The sequence below is a fragment of the Maylandia zebra genome, linkage group LG11, assembly GCF_041146795.1.
Source record: "Maylandia zebra isolate NMK-2024a linkage group LG11, Mzebra_GT3a, whole genome shotgun sequence".
Classification (NCBI taxonomy): domain Eukaryota; kingdom Metazoa; phylum Chordata; class Actinopteri; order Cichliformes; family Cichlidae; genus Maylandia; species Maylandia zebra.
This window is the reverse complement of record NC_135177.1, coordinates 18,230,619-18,254,041: the sequence shown is the minus strand read 5'-3', so window position 1 is coordinate 18,254,041 and position 23,423 is coordinate 18,230,619. Positions and strand designations below refer to the sequence as shown.

The following is a 23,423-nucleotide window of genomic DNA, read 5'->3' as shown; positions in this document are numbered from 1 at the left end:
TTATGACACCCAGCCTAACGGAGGGTGGAGGCCGCTGGATATCATTGGAGCATTTTGTGGAGGGGCTTCCGGGAGGATTGGCAGACTGGGTCAGACGTCACTGGCCAGCGAATCCAAGGGCCAGATATAATTGTAATCAGCCAGTGGGCACTATGTCTGCCACCCCTGCTCTACACCTTTGACCAGTTGATAAAAAATGATGGTCAAGCGGCCTGACCTTCTGTATTTTGTAAAGATTATAAGTAGTTGTAAGTTGATACATTTTTATAAGTTAACAGTTATATTTTAACTGATTATTGTCACCGTCCCTCTGTCCTTGCTGGCTGAACCTGCCATTTCTGTTTGTTTCCTACATCCCAGAGCTCCCTGTCTCTCTCTCCCTTTTATGTGTGTTTCTGTGTTTGCCTGTGTCCTAGGTTTTGTACAGCGCTGGTCTGAGAGGTTCCCTCTCTGGAGACAGCCACACCTGCTGATGATCATACTCACTTGTTGTTGATGAACCGATCACAAGCGGTTGTTGATCAATGGTCATGACAATTTGCATATTAATGTTTGTGTTATTGAGTTATTGTGCAAACGTACTATTTATAACAGGAGTCTCAAACTGCAGTCCTCGAGGGCCGGTGTCCTGAAACCTTTCCATGTGTCCCTGTTGCAACACACCTGAATACAATTAGTAGGTCATTAGCAAGAGTATAGAACTTGACTGCATGGTGAGGTGGCAATTCAGCCATTTGATTCATGTTAAAGCAGCTCATGAATGAATGAACATGGTGCAATAAAAGTACTTTCAGAAGTACTTTTTTCTAAACACCTACATTTACTTAAATTTACTTGAGTAGGGTTAGGGGTTGCCATTTCAGCATGCAGTCAAGTTCTATACTCTTGCTAATGACCTACTAATTGTATTCAGGTCTGTTGCAACAAGGACACATGGAAAAATGTTTCAAGAGGCCCTCGAGGATTACAGTTTGAGACATCTGGTTTATAAGGTTGGGGAAACCTGCAGTCCACTGAGACTGAAGAAGTCACTTGGATGAGTGATGAAAAGTTTCTCATACGGAAAACGCTGCATTCAGATGAACAGAATCAACTTTTCATCAAAGTAAATTCAAATTTTTATAAACATTATAAGTGTTTATAAACTACCATGAGTATCAATTTTTCAGAAAAGTTTTAACAAAACTCAAGTAATGTCATCACTCAGAATATAAAGCATGAGCAGGTTTTATCATGAGCATTCTGCAGAGGGTCTGTATACAGGTAACACCGATCAACCAATAATGAAGTAACTACAGTCTAAACAGTTTAAGGTTTGAGTTTCAAGTAGTTAGTTTTCCATTACTCACGACTCTGTTAAGACTACAGATAATCTCTAAATACATAAGATTTTTATAGTAATCTCACTTCCTCTGCACAAGTTGACACACACAGACTTATAGCAAGAGAAACAATTGTCTCTGTCTTGGGCTGTAGTGGCATCACAGGGCCTGTTTTCAGTAACCCTTCCCTCTTCACAACTGAGTATCTTCTTTTTAATCTCATGTGCTGATCAAAATCTCCACATTAAAATTAGTTATTACTGTTCGTCTTAAAATATGACAGATCGCATTTTGATTCTCTTTAAAAGCTTTAAATAGCTTTACAATTAGAATTAAAATCCATCTTTAACTTTAGAGCATCTTTGTTTCCCAACATTTTCCATAATTTTTCTCCTTAATTATATTCATTAATGAAATGAAGTATGAATGTGTGTGAATGCTAGACAGAAAGCACTTAGAAGAAGGTGCTTGCGCGAATGGGTGTGAATGGGTGTGAATGGGTGTGAATGGGTGTGCAGGTCATGTTGTATAAAGTACTTTCAGTGATCCAGGAGAGTAAATTAAATTAAAATTTTACTGAATACTGAAGGTCTTCATGGTTCAAACAATGAATTCAGTCTCAAGACAAATGAATATTTATTCTTGAAAAATAGGCTTACAGTATTGATACATCTTTTTAGAAAACAGGAAGTGGTGGGCTTACATTGCTACATGCTCAGTTAACATTTCTGGCATAAATCATCTATCATATGATAGTGCATCCTTTCAAGCATGAATACAAAGAGAAAGGATCATACTAGTTAATAAAAAAGGGTAGAAGCTATCTGTTGAAGAAAAAGCTTTTTTATATTACATTTTTGTGTGTTGTTTTTTTTTTTAACATTTTTCTAACATATTTTCCTGAAGCTGATATGCAAATGGAAAGCAGAATGTAACCATTTGAATTTGGTCCCCTTCTTGATTTCATTTCATTGTCTGAAAAATAAGAAAATACAGGTTTGAAGTATATAAGTGCGATTTTAAGTTCAAGCAAAGGAACAAGATACAGACACAGAAGGGAACAGGACTATTCTGTTTCTGTCCTTTGATCCAGTAGGCTGGAAGCCTTCAAAGATGTGAGGAATAACAAAGCACGAGACACAAGGAACTTTCAAAAGTGAAAAACAACTAAGAAGAAAAACAAAATGCATAATGTGTCTCTAACTCTACCTCAACTTCTAAGACTTTGTAAAATGAAGGGGGAAGTGAAATCAACCACTGCGAAGAGGACTCCTGCAAACCTAATTCGACTCTTATGATCAGACTATTTTACTTGTATTTAATTTTTATAATTTTAAAAAAATATGATGAAATCAGGACTGTAAACAATGCTGAAAGGAGCTTTAACTTCAAGAGAAATGAAATTCAAGAGCAATAACATAAGTAATTAAGCAATAACATAATAAATCTGTCTTAAAGAAGCATTCATTTTTCATATCTCACCTTCAGCGTCTTCCCCTGATGAAACCACAGACAAACAAGAACAGAAAATGAGATATCATTTTAAATTTAGTATCAAAAACAACAAAGAAAAACAAATCTGCCCTGTTGCTTGAAATGACTGTGAGACCATTGAGGCATATGTGCACGGAAAGTTAGTGATGAAATAAGTGGAGAACCAAAAATCCCTTTGGCCTTTAATCAGAATGGCTTGAATGGTTTAATTTAATTAGAAACGTAATCTTGAAGATGTGTGTGGATGTACAATTCCAAAGATTTTGCAATTAAAAAAAACCCATACATGCGTATTTAATGCTCCAAACTGTAAAAACAAAAGAAAAGAAACATTGTTTTCTCACCTACGAGATAACCTGGAAAGCCTGTTCCACATGCTGTGATAAATAAAAACAATCATTATATTGTTATCATATATGATGACAGGCTCAGAAACCAACTGCATCTGATCCAAAATATTTTTCTACTTACGTTCCTTCTTGATTTTGAAGCTCTGCAATGCGGTTCCTTAAACAGAACAAAAAAACGTATATTAAAGAGCGAACTGTAGAACTGATGAGAGGAAAAATGTCTCCTCCTTGTTAACAGAAAGCTTGATTCTCTATAAAATGACTCACTTGTATTTTTTTGCCATGAAAATGCAGAAGATGCCAAAGAGCAGAGCTGTACCAATCCCCACTACAGCAGGAATGATGATGTGATTATAGCTCTCAATACCTGGAAATACACAGAATTTATGACATCATTAAGAATGCATACAGTCATTGAAAGATACTTTTAACAGTGATGTTAACATTTTCTTATTTATTCAAAGTTAAGGTGAACCAACATATTGGAAGTGAAGAACTGAAAGGATCTCACGTTTTACATTCAGTGTGAATTTTGAGGAGGATGTTTGCCCTCCATTAAATCCAGCTGTGCATGTCAGCTCTCTGTTGTCATCCTTCTCCTCAGGAATAAATGTCAGGATGGACTGTGTCTCCCAGTTGCCAGAATGAATTTGTCTATGGTACACAATGAGCCTTTCTGTCTTCCAGTTCCATGTAAGTGTAGGTACATGGGTTGGACAGGTGTGCATGACTGAACAGATGACAGTGTAGGGCTCTCCTTGAGTGGCTGCCATTGGCTGAGTCAATGTAGGCTCTGCAGGGTCAGCTGAAGATGAAAAAGGAAGACATAAAGTAAGAGGCAAAGTGATTTAACAGAAAACTGGTATAGATATTTGGAATTGGAAGGTGGAAAGTTGGTGACATACTGATCATGTTCAACTCGACGCAGTCTTCAACAAAGGAGAACATGTCCTTTGTGGGTTCATTACCTTCTTTTTTTACTAGTTCAACTCTGAAACAGAAAGGGCCATTGTCATGATTTCTAATTTGAGTTATTTCTAAGGTGCAGTTGTTCTGGCCCAGCTCTCCCAACATCTTTGTTCGGCCCTTAAAGTTGTCCTTAATCAGTGTAGGATCCTCATGATAGATGTTGTTTCCTTTAGTATCTGGTGTTTTGCCTTTATAGTGCCACATTGCTCTGAGTCTGGACTTGGGCAGGTTTCCTCCAGTATGGGAGAATGAACATGGTACCACAACACAGGATCCAACCAGAGCGTCAATGCTTTTTACAACCGTGGCCTTCCATTCATCACTGGACACGGAATTACAGATGACTGAAAGATAATTAAGCGAATGTCACTTATAAAGGTATAGAGCACTTATAAAACAATTGTAAATAAAAAGCTGGCTCATTACCTGCAAAAATCAGACAAGTTATCATAAACTTTGCCTCTTTGTCCATGCTTCTCCTTTGTGTAACACACTGGAAAAATAAATAAACTGAACAAATTAGCAGTCAAAAATGAAGCAACTTGAAAAATATATTCATATGAAATTCAAATAATTAAGATTTTCATATGTATTACTATATATACTCTCCGTATTTTGTCACTGCCTTGCCTCTGTCATTTATATTTTGCCTGTTTTATTTTTACTTGTATGCAGCAAATCGCTCACTACCCTCAGTAGTTCCTTATCTTTTAAAGTCTTTGCCATTTGACATCAAACTGTAAGAGGGTATCAGGGGTTCTTAGAACCTTCAGTGACTATAAAATATAAAAAAATAGACATGACCAGGTCAGAGCTTCAAATCTGGCAGTATCTCTATGCTTTGACATCATTCATTACCTTGAAATTCTTAGTAAGTTGCATAAGCTACAGTATTGCACAACAGTCTTGAGCCACTGTTCATTTCTCTATATTTTGCAAGGAAAATGAGAAATAAGTGCAGATATTTACTAAAATATTTACCAACACATGGAAATACAGCACATAAAGAAAAAACAAGTTTTTGCAATTCTAACAAACTTAAAGTTGATATTTGGTTTGAACACCTTTATTCTCCAAGACAGCCTTTACTCTTTTATGCACGCTTTCTTGTTATTTCACTAAGAAGTCTTAAGCAATAGTTCTCAAGGCTTCTTGAAGGACACTGAATGCTTTCTTTTGTTCCTTCCTCTTTCAATGCCCATTTAGCCAATGTCCAAAGAAAAACTTTGAAAGACCTTCAGAGAACTATTTTTCAAGACTTGTTATCTAATAATCATATAATCATATAAATATCTTACCTGCTGTCTGGCTGATTTATATAAGGCTGATTTATATAAGGCTACAAAACACTTTAGCAATGTGTCTGAGTCTTTCAGATCTTTACTTTCAAATCCCCCTCAAAGGGACCACCCACTTACCTCTGACTGCAGACAGAAGCACAGCCTTCTAATTGTTTTTTTTTTTAATAAAATATGCTTTTCTTTGTGACATGTTAGTTAGTTTCAGTTCTCCATGAACACTTTATCTCACTACAATAATCTGTACCCTTTTTTCTTCCCAGTTGAACTAACAACACGTAAGATAGTGATATCTTAATATGATTCCATATTTTTTTCAAAATATTGTTTATTTGTAAAACACCAAAACATCTGTGGAGAATAGATCAGTGTGCCATGGAGCAAAGGCTCATTTCTGAGAAGTATTACCGGAAATTAATAAGGATACCAACATATTGCACATTACATTTAATATGTAACACATGGATTTTATTTTATATTTACCTTATCTAGGTTTTACTAAACTCTAAATTAATAAATAATAATGGGTGGGACAGTTATTGGTATGCACTATACTACCACACTAGTTTCAAATCCAGTGGCTGGCCAGGGCCTTTGTGTGTACAGTGACATGCGCTCCGTGTTTCCTGTGTGACTTCTGCGCCTTTCTTCCACAATCTAAAGACCTGCATGTTAAGTTAATTGGTGATTTTAAAATTGACTTTAGGCGTGAATGTGAATGTGAGCTCAAATGGCTGTTTGTCTCTCTATGTTAGCCCTTTGATAGATGGGTGAACTGTGCAGTTTTCAGCCCACCTCTATCCCCCAATGGATGGAACAACAACAATAACAATAACAACAACAACAATAACAACAACAACAACAACAACAACAACAACAACAACAACAATAATAATAATAATAATAATAATAATATAGTTAAAACGTTTCCGATAATTCCAACTCTATCCATTTTGAAGAACCTAAACTTAATTGTCAGAGTGCAATTTTTGCTAATTAAATGCAATTAAGCAACTCATCATCATTTTACTTCCAGAAACAATAAACTTGTCAAACAGACACAAACACAATTTACCTTTTCACTTGTTTAGATTCAATTCAATGTCTACTTTAAAGATATATGTTGTATTTAACTTGTCTTTGTGCCATTTTGAAATGGCACATTTGAACCAGTGAGCTATTTTTGATTTTAGCAGCTCATTGTCTTTGCACAGGAAGTGACTGGTTCACTGTGCAAGATCTAATCGTGGAATAAATGCACATGTTCTGTGTGGGTAAATTTGTAAAATCTGACAAAAGCAGGGCAGCCTCTTCCTGTGTTAAAGGAACAGAGTGCATTCAGGTACGTTTGAGGGTGCAATGATATTTTGAAAATATGCATGATGAAAATAAAATAACCTGGAATTAACTCAAAGGCAAAGGAGAAACTTGCCTGTTATCAGCAGATATCCACCACTAAACATATCTAAATACAGTTTGTTGAGTTTCTTCCGCTGATACAAGGCCAACAGTAATTTTTCTACCTGATTTTAAAATAACTTTGACAACATCTGAACTAATAGTAAAACATGTATTAATAACTTACTATGCATTTTTTCTCATTTATTGTGTTAAATGCTTGCTTCTGATAAGGCCATAGAAAAAGCAGAACAGAAAATTAGAAAGCGTGTTATCACAAATAAACACTCTATTTCTGGAAGCATGTGGGGAAATTACTGTGAGCCCAGTGATGCACTGGGGTGTGAAAGCTGAAGTTTAAAGTCTATCAGTTATCAAAAACGGCTGCAGCACCCTAACCAAAAAGAGAATGACGTCAAGGTTGTTATTTTTAGTAAAGACAGATCTGTACGTCCTCACATCAACCCAAAGAAACAGTGGTATTCATCTATGAAAAAGTCCCATATGCTAAATGTAATTCAAATATTTTACTGCATAAGTCACATACTCACAACACTGAAGCAACTGAGTGCACACTCAGAGAAAGACTATAAACTGACACTAAAAAAAATATTTTGTAGCTGGGCCTCTAGAAGAAATCTTCTTTCATTCTTTTAATTTATTTCAGTATTGCCATAGAGTATTTATATTACATAAAAAGAAAAGGAACACATAGAACTAATTCGTCTTGATGCATGCTCAGTCATCCAGGTAAGTAAATCCAAAGGTTGATTCTGTTTATCTGAACGTAACGTTTTCAGTGGGAGAAACGTTTAATCACTCATCCAAGTGACTTCTTCAGTCTCAGCTGACTGCAGGTTTCCCCATTCTTATAAACAGTACATTGCATAATGACTGAAACCAGCCCACTGAAGGAACAATGGGCTGGGAGGTCAGTTCCTTAACCTTAATTATGCACATTCTTATAACCATTGATCAACAACCACTGACCAAAACCCACTGATCAAAGACCACTTATCAAAGACCACTGATCAATGGCCATGAGTACCATTCACAGAGAGTTGGGGAATGGCTGCAATCACAGCATTGTAAGATGGTGAAAGATGTACCCTTAGGCCCCTCCTCGATTCAGAGATGGTCTTTCCCTTTTCACGTAAATGGCCTCATTGACTCTGCTCTCAAACCAGCGTTCCTCCCTGTCCAGGATGTGTACATCCTCATCCTTGAAAGAGTGTCCACTGGCCTGTAGGTGTAAATAGACTGCAGAGTCCTGGCCTGACGAGGTAGCTCTTCTGTGTTGTGCAATCCGCTTCACCAGAGGTTGTTTGGTTTCCCCGATGTATAAATCCTGGCAATCCTCCTGGCACTTAACAGCGTACACTATGTTACTCTGTTTGTGTCGGGGGACCCGATCCTTGGGGTGGACCAATTTTTGGCGCAGCGTGTTTTGGGGTTTAAAAACCACAGAGACCCGGTGTTTAGAAAAAATGCGTCTCAACTGTTCTGATACTCCTGACACATTGACACATATGGGATCACTACAGGTTTTCGCTTGGGCAGCGGTTGTCCTTCTCTCCTGGATCAGCTTTCTTTAGGTGCCTTTCCAGCTTTGACAAAAGTCCAGCTGGGATAACCACATTTACTCAGGGCCTTCCTGATGTGCTGTTCTTCTGCCTCCCTGGGTGCTGTGTCAGTGGGGATGGTGTTCGCTCTGTGTTGTAGCGTCCTAATGACACCCAGTTTGTGCTCCAGTGGATGATGAGAATCAAACCTTAAATACTGATCCGTATGTGTAGGTTTACTGTACACGTCAGCTTTTAGATGTCCCCCATTACTGATGGAAATCTCAGTCTAAGAAGGCTAACCTACCACTTTCATATCCTCCCTGGTGAATTTGATGTGTCGGTCCACCGAGTTAATGTGATCCTGGTTTGAGCGCGAAGTCAAGGAGGCCATTTACGTGAAAAGGGAAAGACCATCTCTGAATCGAGGAGGGGGCCTAAGGGTACATCTTTCACCATCTTACAATGCTGTGATTGCAGCCATTCCCCAACTCTCTGTGAATGGTACTCATGGCCATTGATCAGTGGTTGTTGATCAATGGTCATGAGAATGTGCATAATTAAGATTAAGGAACTGACCTCCCAGCCCATTGTTCCTTCAGTGGGCTGGTTTCAGTCATTATGCAAATGTACTGTTTATAAGATTGGGGAACCCTGCAGTCAGCTGAGACTGAAGAAGTCACTTGGATGGATTTCTCCCACAAAACGCCACGTCCAGATGAACAGAAACAACTTTTGGAGATAGAACTAATTCATGAGATTAAAATCAATCATTGACTAACAACTTAAAACAAGTAGCTCCTTATATTTGATTTGGCATACTTTTACAGGAATGCCCTTTCTGACACAAACAGAGAGTGGTGTTTGTCCCCTTCGTGATTCCCTATTTTATTGTATGTTTGTCACACAAATATTCCAGATGAACTAATTTAAATATTAGACAAAAATACTACAAAATGCTCTTTCTAAATGACAGCGCTTGTTATTAAGTGAAAAGAAAATTCAAAGCTACATGGCCCTGTGTGAAAAGGGATTGTCAACTAAACCTGATAACTTGTTGGGCCACACATAGCAGGAAGAACTGCAATAAAGTGTTTGTGATAACTGGCATCTGAAATATAAATCTAATACAAAATGTTTCTTGCTGAATTAAAAACACAGTGTGTGTTTTTTAATATTGTAATAATAAAACTACATAATTATAATGATATGTGTATCAGGTAGCTTTTTAAAAAAAAATATATATAAGCCTTTCAGAAAGGCAGAGAAAAGCCCTGTAACTTACTTTAAAACTAAATATGTTTCCCAAAACCGTGAACAGAGCTACAGACCCATGATACCCTTAACCAGGTTGCTAAACCATTCACAAACTTACACCTATGGGCAATTTAGAGTTACCAAATTACATAACCCCTCTAACTGCATGTCTTCAGAATGTGGGAAGGTCAGAGCACCTGAAGAGAACCCATGCAAACACAAAGGGAACATGCAAACTCCACACACTCCACACCCCGTCCCCCAGGGCATGAAGCAGGTATGGAGGAGATCCAGGCCCCAGACAGAGGCCCCAGAGTACAAGGACCCAAGGAGGACCACCAAAGGGGCAACCGTGCCACCCTCCTGGGAGAGGGGGTTGCAGTGACGTGCCCGCGGGCTCTGCCGGCAGCCAGCTGTGCCAGAAAGGACCGAGCCCCAGGCCCAGAGGCCTGAGGGCGCCCCACCCCCCAGAAGGGGCCCAGCTGGGCCACAGACGCCAGGCCCCACCAAGCGGCCACCAGGAGTGAGCAGATACATACATGAGCTCCCAGCCCCAGACACCAAGAACCACCAATGCACCGACGTCTGAGGGCATCAGCCACCGGCAGGGAGTGTGGTGAGGGGAGATAGGTCTCCATACCTTGGAGAGCCGGAGATGTTCCCAGAGAGGTGGAGTCCAAGACCCAACCTGACATATAGACACAGACGAACAGGCGCACACAGACACAAACATGCATTCCCACCCCCATATACACATAAGCAAATATTCGGCACTCACCCGACGTGGAGACAGACAAATAGACATTGTACCCAACAATCACACTTCCAAAAAACTTACTCTATATCTCAGGTCCAGGTACCCCTGCCCCCAGAGGGGCAAACCGTACCTAGACCCAGGAGATGTAACTAGGGCTGGGTATCGGCACTGATTTCTAGAATCGATTGGATTCCGATTCACAAGGTCCTGAATCGATTTGATCCACGATTCAATTCGATTCAATTCTATTTGTATCTGGGAATTTTTTCCTCAGACAGTGAGAAATATTATAATTCAGATCAGTACATTTACATATTTTTGTATCTATAAAAAGGAAGCTGACACTTTCCAGACTTTATCAAAGGTGTAAGCATCACAGCAGATGCCTTTGTGCAGCTGAAGATAAAACACAGAAAAACATGAAGGTGATTTTCCTGGCCTGGGATTTTATAAAAATATTCTGCAGTACATCATAAACGAAAGAAAACCATTAATCAACTTATGAACATTACCTCTGAAGTTACAGCAGTTTTATTAGAGACACGGCTAAGCATTTTGCCTTTTGTATAATTTTAAAAAGTTTAAATTTGTTCAGAAGCCTGTTGAACGGCAGAAATTAGGTTTTCTTTTCAGAAGTAAGTAAAAGGAAAAAAAAACATCGGCCGACAGCGCTGTAAATAACTGTAGTCTTGTGCGTAACAAGCAAGCGAATAATGCAGAAAACAGATTTCGGGGATAGACGGGAAACTGTTCTTGAAGTACACTGAGAAAGAGAGAGAGAGCTGTGCATGAAGTGTGATTTTATTGTGGTGGAAGCAAAACAGCAAAAGTCAGAGGGAATTCATGACGATGTTTATGTGAAGCTTAGTTTGGATCTTCTTTTGCTGCTGGTTCAGTCTATATTGTTTGGAGAGAGATAAAACTAACAGCTTTAGAATCAGCGCAAAAAGGGCGTAAACACAAAGCGCGGACCCGCCGAAACATCAGAATCAGCGAGCTGTCGGCTTTCAGGCCTGAATTTGTCCGTGCCGTCGGGTGAGAAAGGCGACATCTCACTGATTCTGATCCGCGGGTCCGCGCTTTGTGTTTACGTCTTTGTGCAGAAGCCGTGTACCTGCTCTTATTTACTGTTTTAAATGTTTGGAGGTTGTCAAAATTTTGTGACGTTTCACCTGAGATTCTGGAATTTTGGGCAAAATACATTTATATTAAAAAATCGATCCAGGATTTTAATGAATCGATATCACGTTATCCAAGCCAGAATCGATTTTAATCAATGAATCGATTATTAAAACCCACCCCTAGATGTAACCCTTTTCCCTGGGGTGGAGGCAAGCAAACTGCCACCTTATCTTCAGTAACAGGAAGGCCCCGCATCCCAGACCCCAATCTGACCGCCAACACCTCCTCCCAGCCCCTCAGCCCCGACGGTTAACAGAGAACGGGGCTGAGAGAAGACCCCAAACTTCCCTCCGACCGCTAATATGTAGTGTTCCTGCGTGCTGTTCTAAAGTGCATTTAAAACACAGGAGGGCATGGTGCTTCCTGCCAGAGAGCAGCACGGCTCCTCCCGAAAACCCTCAGTGTCTATATGCATTTAAGATTGAGGGTTGGTCACCAGCCCCAGAGGTGGGTTTGAATACACAGACCATCCTCTGGATGCTGTATAACTTGTCCACCCCCAAGGCCCTGTATGTATGTGTTATGAGAGTATGAATATGAGTATGATAAGACGATTTTTAAAATTTCCCCTTTTGGAGAACAGTTATTAATGTCTGGCATATTTAGGTATATAGAACCAGATATTTTTTGATAAACAAGATAACAACATAGACCACAAGTTCCCAAAAAGATAGCCATCAAAGGTAATGAAAATAGAGGGTCTACATGATTTTGAGCATCCAACAGCTCTCCAAATTGAAAAAATATTAACTTCAATTTTAAAAGCCTGCTGCAAGTGCAAAAAAAGTGACATATGCTGGAGACATAAGAACTAAAGATGGCTCCAGTCCAGTTCATGCAGTTTATGTAACATCATCAGGGAAATGTCTGTTTTTAATAATTCATTTCTTAATTTAGGTTATAGCAGCTTCATCAGTTTTTAGTTCCCGATTCTGTCTTCTCAGAAATTTAGCACAATACAAGTTAAAGTTTAATTCGATGACTTTTTTTCTGCTTGCCTGTGAAGCCTCCAGAACAGAATTGGGTTGGTAGCAATCACACTTCGGAAAATTATGGGATAAGTGACAGTTGACCCTGAATCATCACGTAGTTCTGCTGAAATAAGCTTTTCACTATTTTTCTCTAATAGTGTGTCTTTCACATCCTGTTTCTCTCTGTGTTCGCTTCTATTTTCTGTCACCCCAACAATTGCAGATGACTGCCCCCTCCAAAAGCCTGGTTCTGCTGGAGGTTTCATTTGGTTAAAAGTGTTTTTTCCTTACCACTGAAACAGATCAGATTCATGATAGTCTATATAACTGTCTATTTGTTCCAGTCTATACAACACATGAGGGACAGTTTGGCTGTGTTTGTCCCATATCTACTTCACATTGCACATACTTTACTGCTATTGGATCTAGAACAGAATGTAGACCCAGGAACATGGATGAATTTCAAGATGGCTGCTGAGATGAAAAGTTCAAAATAAGATTTAAAGACCTGATTTAAAGATTTAAAGCACTGATGTGCCCATCGGTGCACAGCTGGCAGCTGTGGCTACAACTGTAGCTTGCCTCCACCAGTGTGTGAATGTGAGAGTGAATGAATATTGGAATTGTGAAGCGCTTTGGGTGCCTAGAAAAGCGCTATATAAATGCAATCATTACGTGGCATGTCTCATTCCTTGGGGAAGACCATTCAGTTTCATCACTTTTTGACATCTATATTTCTCACCTTGCAGACTTGCAGTCACTCTCATCCTTGTCTTTAAACTGACTTTGTGACTTCGGTTAAACAATACTGCTATAGCTCACCTGGTTGAGCAGGTGATCTGTTGTGAGCTACAAATTGATGACCTCTGTTCTATGTAATACAGACAAAAAGGTTTCCATGAACTCCTCCTATTTCAAATCTTTGTCTATACTAAAATCACTGAGATTATCTGAGTAGAGAATCTTTTTGCTATCTTAAAGAAAATAAGGAGCAGCACATGCAAAGCTATTTATTTGTTGGGTCTCAACCCTGATTTTCACCAAGAATAGAAGGTAGAAAGGAGGAAAATATAGAATACCTCCTGCAAAAAAGAGGGTAAACTGTGCAGGCAGGTATAGCTGCTTGTAATCTAACAGTGTAGAAACCTTTTGAGGGAAAGCAGGAGCAACAGAGAAAACACATACACATGTACAAGCAAATACCCACCTCTGTCATCCCACACACACAAACATCAGGCCACACAGGACGAGGATAGACTGAAGGGCCACAGCACTTCCCCACTTTTACAGACAGAGAGTACAGCAGACCTGAACAATGTTTGTATATTATTACTGCATCTGTTCTAAACATAAAATGAGCCAAAGGCAAGGAATTTGAGCTTGAAATAACAATAAATTGCATAATTTTCCTTTTGGTAAACACTTAAAATGAGTGACTTGTAATGATGTTGTCCTATTACAGTGCCAAGCTAAAATTCAGTGAGCTCTTTAGAACAAGCCACTCTTTCCCAAATACTTTTAAGATACCATGGCAATGTGTTTAATTTTATGCACCTGTGGCAAACGGACTGAAAACACAACACATTTTCCATATGGTATATGTTTAAAGCAGCTGCATTGCATATTTTATCAACTCTGTCACATGTGTTTTTTTAATCCTGTGTCTGTACTAATATTTGTTGGTTACCAAATCATGAACGAACTGCTTTTCTGTGTAAACTGTCTTAACTGTGTCCTATTTAGAGTCCAACATGTCACTTCCCATCAAGATGAATTCTGCAAATATAGAAACGAAAAAAGATACTGAGACAAGCTAAATGACATTGAGAAAAAAGAAGTGAAAATGTTACAAACACAACTAATGGCTAATCACCAGGGGAATGTCCGAGGTTAAATTTACTTAATTTTGTCTGTCTCTAGTAAAACCTTGTCTTGATGCATGTTCAATCATCCAGGTAAATCCGAAAAGGTTGATTCTGTTCATCTGGACTTAGCGTTTTCAGTGGGAGAAATGTTTTCGTCACTCATCAAAGTGACTTCTTCAGTCTCAGCTGACTGCAGGTTTCTCCAAATTTATAAACAGTACATTTGCACAATGACTGAAACTAGACCTGAAACAATCGCACAAGTCCTGCTGATTGGCTGAGGAAGAATAAAGTAGTCATGGCCAGTGTTGGGTAAGTTACTTTAAATTAGTAACTTAGTTACATTACTAGTTGCTCATATCAAAAGTAACTCAGTTACTTCAAGTTACTCGTTACTTTCAGAGTAACTAGTTACTAGGGAAAGTAACTTTGGTTTTACTCAGAATTCTCTTGTTAATGTGTTGCTTCCGTAACTGGATACCCAGCAAGATTGCCATTCTTCTAGCTAGCTTACTTGCCACAAGTGCACTGTCCCACCTACCAATAGAAAGGAATAAATAATGTGCCCATTTCCACGAGAGAAATCCCACGCCTGATTCTATCCTAGCCTGCTTTTTACATCCAACACAAAAACTGCAGTCGTGGTGCTTTCGATTGCACTCAGAACTTGGAAATTCTGCCTTCTGAATAGGAAGATGTAGGTAACACCAGACTGCAGATGAGCTGCATACAGGGCTAGACTGGGACAAAAAAATCGTCCCGGGCATTTTGACTAGAGACCAGCCCACCATTATAAGAAAAATCATAAAACCTTTGAATGAAAATAAACACACAGTGATGTACACTGTTCTGATGGTATATATGTATCAATCTATCCATTGTTTGTTGCAAGACTCAGATAATTATTTTTTTTAAAAGTGAGACATTTTAAATGAGAATAAGAAAGTATTTCCTTGTGCCCCGCTTTCCCTTTTAATGCCCTACATGGACCCCTGGCAACACTTTGCTAGACCCGCCCCTGCACAGTTACCAGCTGTCAGCTACTTAGAAAAGGATCCTGGTGTTATTTGTCTCTCAGAAACAGTTCATAACTTCCCTTCAACTCATTCATGTCACCTAAAAGGTAAACCTGTTTCTCCATCACAGCTCTGATGATCCAGTAAGGACATCTCCTGGTTTCATCTTCATGTTTCCCTCTCATCACATAACCAAACCATATCATGACCAGCAGGTTTACAGCTGTGGCTCCAGCAAACATCAGCTGATACTAGAAATTAATATTAAATAAATTCTAACAACAGCTGATCAAGCTTAAAAGTGCTGCTGTTGTTTACCGCGACATCCGCTGGTTTCCTCTTTCTGGCGCAAAGTGGGCGATAAATAAACAAGAGAGAAAAGCCGATCAGCTGATCATTGATCGGTTTCATGATTGAAGTAGAAACAGGAGAGGGAGGGGGAGAGGATGAGAGAAGAAGAGGCAGCTGTGCAGCGTAAACACAGAATAACTCCAGCTTTGTGTCTTTGTCATTGTAGCTGAAGTCCGGGACAAACTGTTCCTTTTCACCTCAATACGAAACGCGTAATATTTTCTCTGAATACGAGACGATTCCATTTTTTACGGGACGGTTGGCAACTCTAATAATTAACCTTATGAACAAAATAAAGTTCAACATTAGTAACATAGCACCCACCCAGCTGTATAGAAACTCCGTCATGCTAGCTAGCACGCAGTAGGAAAAAGTCAGCATAACGAAAATAAACTCCACCTAAACTTGGTTCATATCTGACCCAGATGGACTGCAGGTTATAACTTCTTACCTGAAGTTCAGTTCACCTGACACTCTCGGACCAGCGGCCGCTTCGGGTCTCTTTTCCTTCTGCCTCCCTTTTCCTTCATCCACCTGCCTGCCTCCACCACTTGCTAATGTTATTGAATCTGTGGAAGCGCCGCGATAGCCACCACACAAAGTAACGAATAACGAGCCTATCTAAATCCCAGTAACGAGTAACGCGTTCCCGGTTTTGGCATAATAACTAGTTACCGTGCTCGTTACCACAATAATAACGTAGTTACTGTAACACGTTACTTAATAACGCGTTAGTCCCAACACTGGTCATGGCAAACCAATCACATGACCAATTTACAGTTTTTCCCAATTGTTAAACTGCATTTCAAAATCCATTTCCCTTTCCTGTTCGCTCAGGGATGAACTTTTGGATTAGCTGTTGGATTAACAACTTCATTTTAAAAATCTTGCGGCTATTCAAATTAGCCACACCGTGGGATGTAAGGAGCTCTCTGATTGGTTGGACAGACGCAGACTGTCTGCCTGGATTTTTTAGCTCATAGCTTCGCCCTGCTAAGAAGCATGTGTGCTTGTACAAAGGCCGTTCAGCCTCGGGATTTACATTCGGCTCGATACATATATGTGAAGAATGAAGGGACCCTGCAGCGAAACGGAGAGCGCAACCTCTGAGTGCCTGTTTACGCAGTTTGACCACCTGTTGAAGGTAAGGTGCTAACATGGCTAACGCTAGCATCACCGCTTGTAGCCCCGTTATTTTAAGGTCATCTTAGCTTATGAAAATTTTACGTCGCAGCTGTACAAGCTAGCTACGTGTATTGTAAGCTGTTGTGCTCTTCACAATAGTGATGGGATTTCCGGCTCTTGTTGGAGAACCGGCTCTTTCGGCTTGGCTCACTAAAAAGAGCCGGCTCTTTCGGCTCCCAACCGGCTCTTCAGGTTGTTTTGTTGCTTTAATTAATTTATTGTTGATCGATTGATCGATATGATCGATTTTGTAATCGTATCACCAGACCTGCGACCATATGTTCTGGACACTCGGGTAAAGAGAGGGGCTGAGCTGTCAACTGATCACCACCTGGTGGTGAGTTGGATCAGGTGGCAGGGGAGGACGCTGGACAGACCCGGTGCGCCTAAACGTGTAGTGAGGGTGTGCTGGGAACGTCTAGCAGAGGCCCCAGTCCGCGAGATCTTCAACGCACACCTCCGGCAGAGCTTCAATAGCATTCCGAGTGAGACTGTGGACATTGAGTCCGAATGGACCATGTTCAGCGTCTCCATTGCCGAAGCTGCTGCATTGAGCTGCGGCCGCAAGGTGGTTGGTGCCTGCCGTGGTGGTAATCCCCGAACCAAATGGTGGACACCAGGTGAAGGGAGCCACCAGGCTTAAGAAGGAGTGCTATCGGGCTTGGTTAGCCTGTGGGACTCCGGAGGCAGCCGACAGGTATCGACAGGCCAAGCGGAATGCGGCTCGGGCAGTGGCTGAAGCAAAAACTCGGGTGTGGGAGGAGTTCAAAGAGGCCATGGAAAAAGACTTTCGGACTGCCTCGAAGAGATTCTGGCAAACTGTCATGCGTCTCAGGAGGGGAAAGCAGTGCTCTACCTGCACTTTGTATAGTGCTGGCAGAGTGCTGTTGACGTCGACTGAGAAAATTGTCAGGCGTTGGAAGGAATACTTCGAGGCCCTCCTTAATCGCACTGACACGTCTTTCGAGGAGGAAGCAGAGTCTGGGGATGAGGGGAATGACCCGCCAATTTCCGGGGGCGAGGTCACTGAGGCAGTTTAACAACTCCTTGGTGGCAGAGCCCCTGGTGTTGATGAGGTCCGCCCCGAGTTCCTGAAGGCTCTGGACGTTGTAGGGCTGTCCTGGTTGACACGCCTCTACAATGTTGCGTGGAGATCAGGGGCAGTACCCCTGAACTGGCAGACCGAGGTGGTGGTCCCCATCTTTAAGAAGGGAGACAGGACGGTGTGTTCCAACTACAGGGGATCACACTCCTCAGCCTCCCTGGGAAAGTCTATGCCAGGGTGCTGGAAAGGAGAGTTCATCCGCTAGTCGAACCTCGGATACAGGAGGAACAATGCGGTTTTCGTCCTGGTCGCGGAACACTGGACCAGCTCTTTATCCTCTCAAGGATACTTGAGGGTGCATGGGAGTTTGCCCAACCAGTCTACATGTATTTTGTGGACTTGGAGAAGGCATTCGACCGTGTCCCTCGGGGTGTCCTGTGGGAGGTGTTGCAGGAGTATGGGGTGTCTGGCCCATTGCTACGGGCCATTCGATCCCTATACAACCGTTGCAGGAGCTTGGTTCGCATTGCCAGCAATAAGTCGGACTCGTTCCCGGTGGGTGATGGGCTCCGCCAGGGCTGCCCTTTGTCTCCGGTTCTGTTCATAATTTTTATGGACAGGATTTATAGGCGCAGCCAAGTGGCGGAGGGCTTTCACTTTGGTGGCCTCAGAATCTCATCTCTGCTTTTTGCGGATGATGTGGTTCTGTTGGCTTCATCGGGTGAGGGCCTCCAGCTCGCACTGGAGCGGTTCGCAGCCGAGTGTGAAGCAGCGGAAATGAGGATCAGCACCTCCAAATCTGAGGCCATGGTTCTCAGCCGGAAAAGGGTGGAGTGCCCACTCCGGGTCGGGGATGAGTTCCTGCCCCAAGTGGAGGAGTTCAAGTATCTCGGGGTCTTGTTTGCGAGTGATGGGAGAAGGGAGCTGGAGATCGACAGACAGATTGGGGCTGCAGCTGCAGTAATGCGGACGCTGCACCGGTCCGTCGTGGTGAAGAGGGAGCTGAGTGTAAAAGCGAAGCTCTCAATTCACCGGTCGATCTACGTCCCTACCCTCACCTATGGCCACGAGCTGTGGGTAGTGACCGAAAGATCGAGATCGCGGATACAAGCGGCGGAAATGAGCTTCCTCCGAAGGGTGGCTGGCCTCTCCCTTAGAGATAGGGTGAGAAGTTTGGCCATCCGGGAGGGGCTCAGAGTAGAGCCGCTGCTGCTCCACATCGAAAGGAGCCAGCTGAGGTGGTTCGGGCATCTGACAAGGATGCCTCCTGGGCGCCACCTAGGTGAGGTGTTCCAGGCATGTCCCACCAGGAGGAGGCCTCAGGGCAGACCCAGGACACGCTAGAGAGATTATATCTCTCGGCTGGCCTGGGAATGCCTTGGTGTTCCCCCGGATAAGCTGGAGGAGGTGGCTGGGGAGAGCCTCGGATAAAGCGACCCGGCCTTGGATAAAGCGGATGAAGATGGATGGATGGATGGACAACACAAAACACTGCAAACCACAACACAATTAAATATAAATTAAAATATGAAAACAAAAAGAAGATGCAGATTCTCTGTTTTATGGGCCTGCTTGAATAAACTTTCTGAATTCTTTAAACTGACACATCACGACTTCACAAATAAAGCTGGAAGCAGCTCAGACTATTAGAACCAGCACTGAGGCCTGTTACATTTATACAGTGTTAGAGCAATGGCTGCAACCTACAGCCTTTAAACTAGCGATTACAATGCTGACAGCAAACTCATCAGTCCAGATGTTACCACATAACTTTGTGATACTTAGAGTTAAAACAACTGAGACAGGCTGATTAAAATAACAGCTGTCAGTTCTCTCATTCCTTATATCAAGACTGGAGATCGCACTACTGATTTCAGTTCATTTAATATGTGAGTGAACAGATTCATTCTCAATTGGACATAAATGATGATCAAAGGTTGTATATATGAATTCATCAAATCCCAGCCTCTAACACAGTGCGCTGCATCTTAGCTTTGAATGTCCAGTATATTCTAATCAGTGCGATTTAAGCATTCACTGAACCTACAGTATCTACACCTGTGTGGCAAATGTGTGGTAAAGATACAGTTAATGTAATGCAATTATTACAGTTTTTTTCAATCGCTAACAAGCGCCTACCCATACTTCAGATACTTTTTCTAAACTCTTAACACAGACTCACACCTACAAAACACAATTGGCCAAATGGATAATTTTCTTCTCAAAAATACATTTTGTTAAATATATACTAACTCTTCATTTCAAAATAGAACACATCTTTCTCTGCACACACTAACTGTACAAAAACACTATAAATCTGACTCAAAATGAAATTAGTCTGTCAAAGAATAACACTTGTTTTCACTTCACAAGGTACATGCAGTCAATCAAAGTACACCAGGTTTCAAAATACTGGCTATTATTGACATTACAAAAACTGCATAGACTTTTATGTTTCAGTTTTACAGGTATTTGCATGCGAAACATGCAATCCACCATTTTGACACCAGAAATGTCTTGGTTGGTAACTGTATGTCCACATGTACAGTAATGTTCACATTCAAAAGCATTCCAGTAAAAAGCAAACAAGTTTATGTTTCTTTACTGTTTACTACAGGAGGTACAGTAGAAACACAGTATGATAGGACAGAGAAAGTTTTACAGTATTGCTTACAGTGAACAAAATATCCATGAAACACACAAGAGCATTCTGAACAAAAAAACAACAGCAAAAAGCCAAGATAAAAAGGGGGGGAGGGGGAGGGGGGCTAAAAAAAGGCAAAAACTTTGCATCTAATCTCTGCGATCTTCAGGGTTAGGCCACATTTTTTCATCAACATCACATCTGATGTTATCCAAGTCGATGCACCTGGGATAGAACCGCCTGGTATGTCGGATCCACCCTTGGCAATCGTCAACTGTGATGTCCCTGGAGCCAGCATCCATGGCTTCGAGGAGGGACATCTGGTCATGTGGCTGATGGTCATAAACCTTCCACCTCCATGCAGAAAAGAACTCCTCTATGGGGTTGAGGAAAGGTGAATAGGGTGGAAGGAAGAGACTTACCAGTCTTGGGTGGACTTCAAACCATGTTGTTATTGCTTGCGAGTGATGGAAAGCCACATTGTCCCAGGTAATTACAGGTCCTCATGTTTTCACCCTCCTGACCTTGCTCTGGAACCAGGCGCTGGTGGAGATCATTGAGAAAGGCAAGCAAGCGCTCTGTATTATAGGGTCCAACCTGACATCTGTGAAGGAGTAATCCTGCATTTGCAATTGCTGCACACATGGTAATGTTTGCCCCTCTCTGTCCTGGCACATCAACTGTGGCCCTTTTTCCAATTACATTTCGTCCACGTTGACGCCTTTTGGCCAGATTGAATCCTGCCTCATCGATGTATATGAATTTATGAGGGGCCTGGTTGGCCTCCAATTCCATAACTCTCTGAAACAAAGTTTATGTAAGTCATGTTATTACTGTATACCATACTGTACTGTAACCTAGTATTGTGTAGGTTACCTACTTGCAAAGTGCAAAGCTTATAGAACTGGACATTGGATTGAATATACACTATACCTGGACATATTGTCGTCGTAGCTCCTTGACCCTCTCACTGTTCCTCTCAAAGGGAACAGCGTAGAGCTGCTTCATCCGCACTCTGTGTTTGGACAATGTCCGCGTAATGGTTGTGAGGCTGATTCTATCGATATTGTCAAATATCTCATGGTCCGCCACAATTCTAGTTTGAATTTCACGCAGTTTTATTGCATTATTTGCAGTAACCATTTCTACAAGGGCAAGCTCCTGATCATTACTGAGGAGCTTTCCTCTTCCCCCAGAGGGTGGAAGACATTGCATTCTTTAGAAAGACAAAAAATTCAACATATGCATTACTGTATGACCATATTGACATGTCAAGTGAGAATAGAAACAATCCATGTAAAATGCAATACTTACCTGTTGGTTTGTTGAAAGATGCGTATAATGGAGGCAACCGTTGACCGCCTCAAATTGGGCTGCACTCTTTCACCAGCCTCTCTTAGTGAAAGACCATGGTTGATTACATGGTCAATGATAGTGGCACGAATTTCATCACTGACTACTGTTCTTGCAGCCCTTGGAATGCCACCACCACGCATTCTTACACCTCTACCTTGCCCTCTCCTTGGGCCTGCTCTTCTCCCTGGGCCCCTTGCTCTTACTCTTCCTCGACCAGACATTACAGTGTTTGTCTTTTTTTTGTTTCCAAAAACATCACTCCTCAAGGTCTTGCCTTATAAACCCCACTGAGTCTAAGCCAGAATGGAAGAAGCTGTCGTTGGCCCAATTTACCCAACATAAATCAGCTGTGTGTCAATTATTCAATTGTTTGTTTATTATCAGCTGATATATATTTTTGATATTGATATTGTTTTTGTACTGATATCATTGCAGAAGCAGAGGTTTTTATACTGTATCTACGGTTTGGAATATTGTTTTTGCTATTGTGGGATGTTGTGTGTTAACATTCGTAAATACTACAAAAACAGTCCATAATTTTGTTGGGAGGTATAGCTTGTCTGTTAAGAAAATGTAAGCATTGTGGAAATGTGTTCACTGACTGCATATTGGGTGAACACGACATGAAATGTAAGAATGGTATGGCCACAACAGACCGATGCTGTGCTAATTGTGTTTAGAGTTTTGCAAATGTGACAACTGTTTGGACAAACGCTTGTTAGCGACTGGAAAAAACTGTAATACAATATACATCATGAAAAACAAAAGCTGAAATTGATTCAGTTTAGTACTTTTCTCTGTATGCTCTGTGATTTTAAAGGCCTTAAATTCTGTGATATATACTGTAAATGATATTCACAGAGGTCCTAAAGTAGTTAAATCACTGCCGATTGTCTGTTTGTTTATATTTTCACATGTTTTTGTGTCTGTAGGGCTGTTTGATGACGATTTAGACTCCTCTGGGAGATGAGGACACGTCAACATTTACATACTATGATGTCAAAAAACTACCTGTTCTCTTCTCTAAATCTTCAGATTATGGTGGACACGGTGAATCTACTGATGTTTGGTTGTACCCTTAGTCCGGCCTCCTTCATTGTCATACCATGGACAACAACACGGTCAATCCCAGTAGCTCTGATTTCATCTGACATTACTGTTCTTTGTCCTCGCTGACCACCTTGACCTGCTTGACCTCCTCTCACGCGAACTCCTCTTCTTGGATTTTTATCCATTGTAGTGCCTCACATACCAGTGCTCTGACTTATATGTACCTTCACATCATTAGCCGCAAGTGTGATAAATTTTGAGTTGTTGTGTTCAACTGGTGACACCTGAGCTTTAATTGTGTTTGACTTTTGCCACCTGTGCTCACCATTATGCAACACAGGTGCATCACAA

General features: G+C 41.2%; 1 protein-coding gene across 1 annotated transcript; it reads right to left on the bottom strand.

Annotated features, from left to right (window-relative positions):
- Positions 1-1,980: 1,980 nt before the first annotated feature.
- On the bottom strand, positions 1,981-5,503 carry LOC101477378 (myelin-associated glycoprotein). The gene is made up of 9 exons (XM_004576323.4): positions 5,434-5,503; positions 4,562-4,628; positions 4,072-4,479; positions 3,678-3,971; positions 3,434-3,533; positions 3,288-3,323; positions 3,161-3,193; positions 2,805-2,819; positions 1,981-2,297 (listed from the first exon to the last, which is right to left on the bottom strand). The coding sequence occupies exons 2-8, from the start codon at positions 4,605-4,607 to the stop codon at positions 2,807-2,809; spliced, it is 930 nt and encodes a 309-aa protein (XP_004576380.3). The 5' UTR covers positions 4,608-4,628; positions 5,434-5,503; the 3' UTR covers positions 1,981-2,297; positions 2,805-2,806.
- Positions 5,504-23,423: the final 17,920 nt, after the last annotated feature.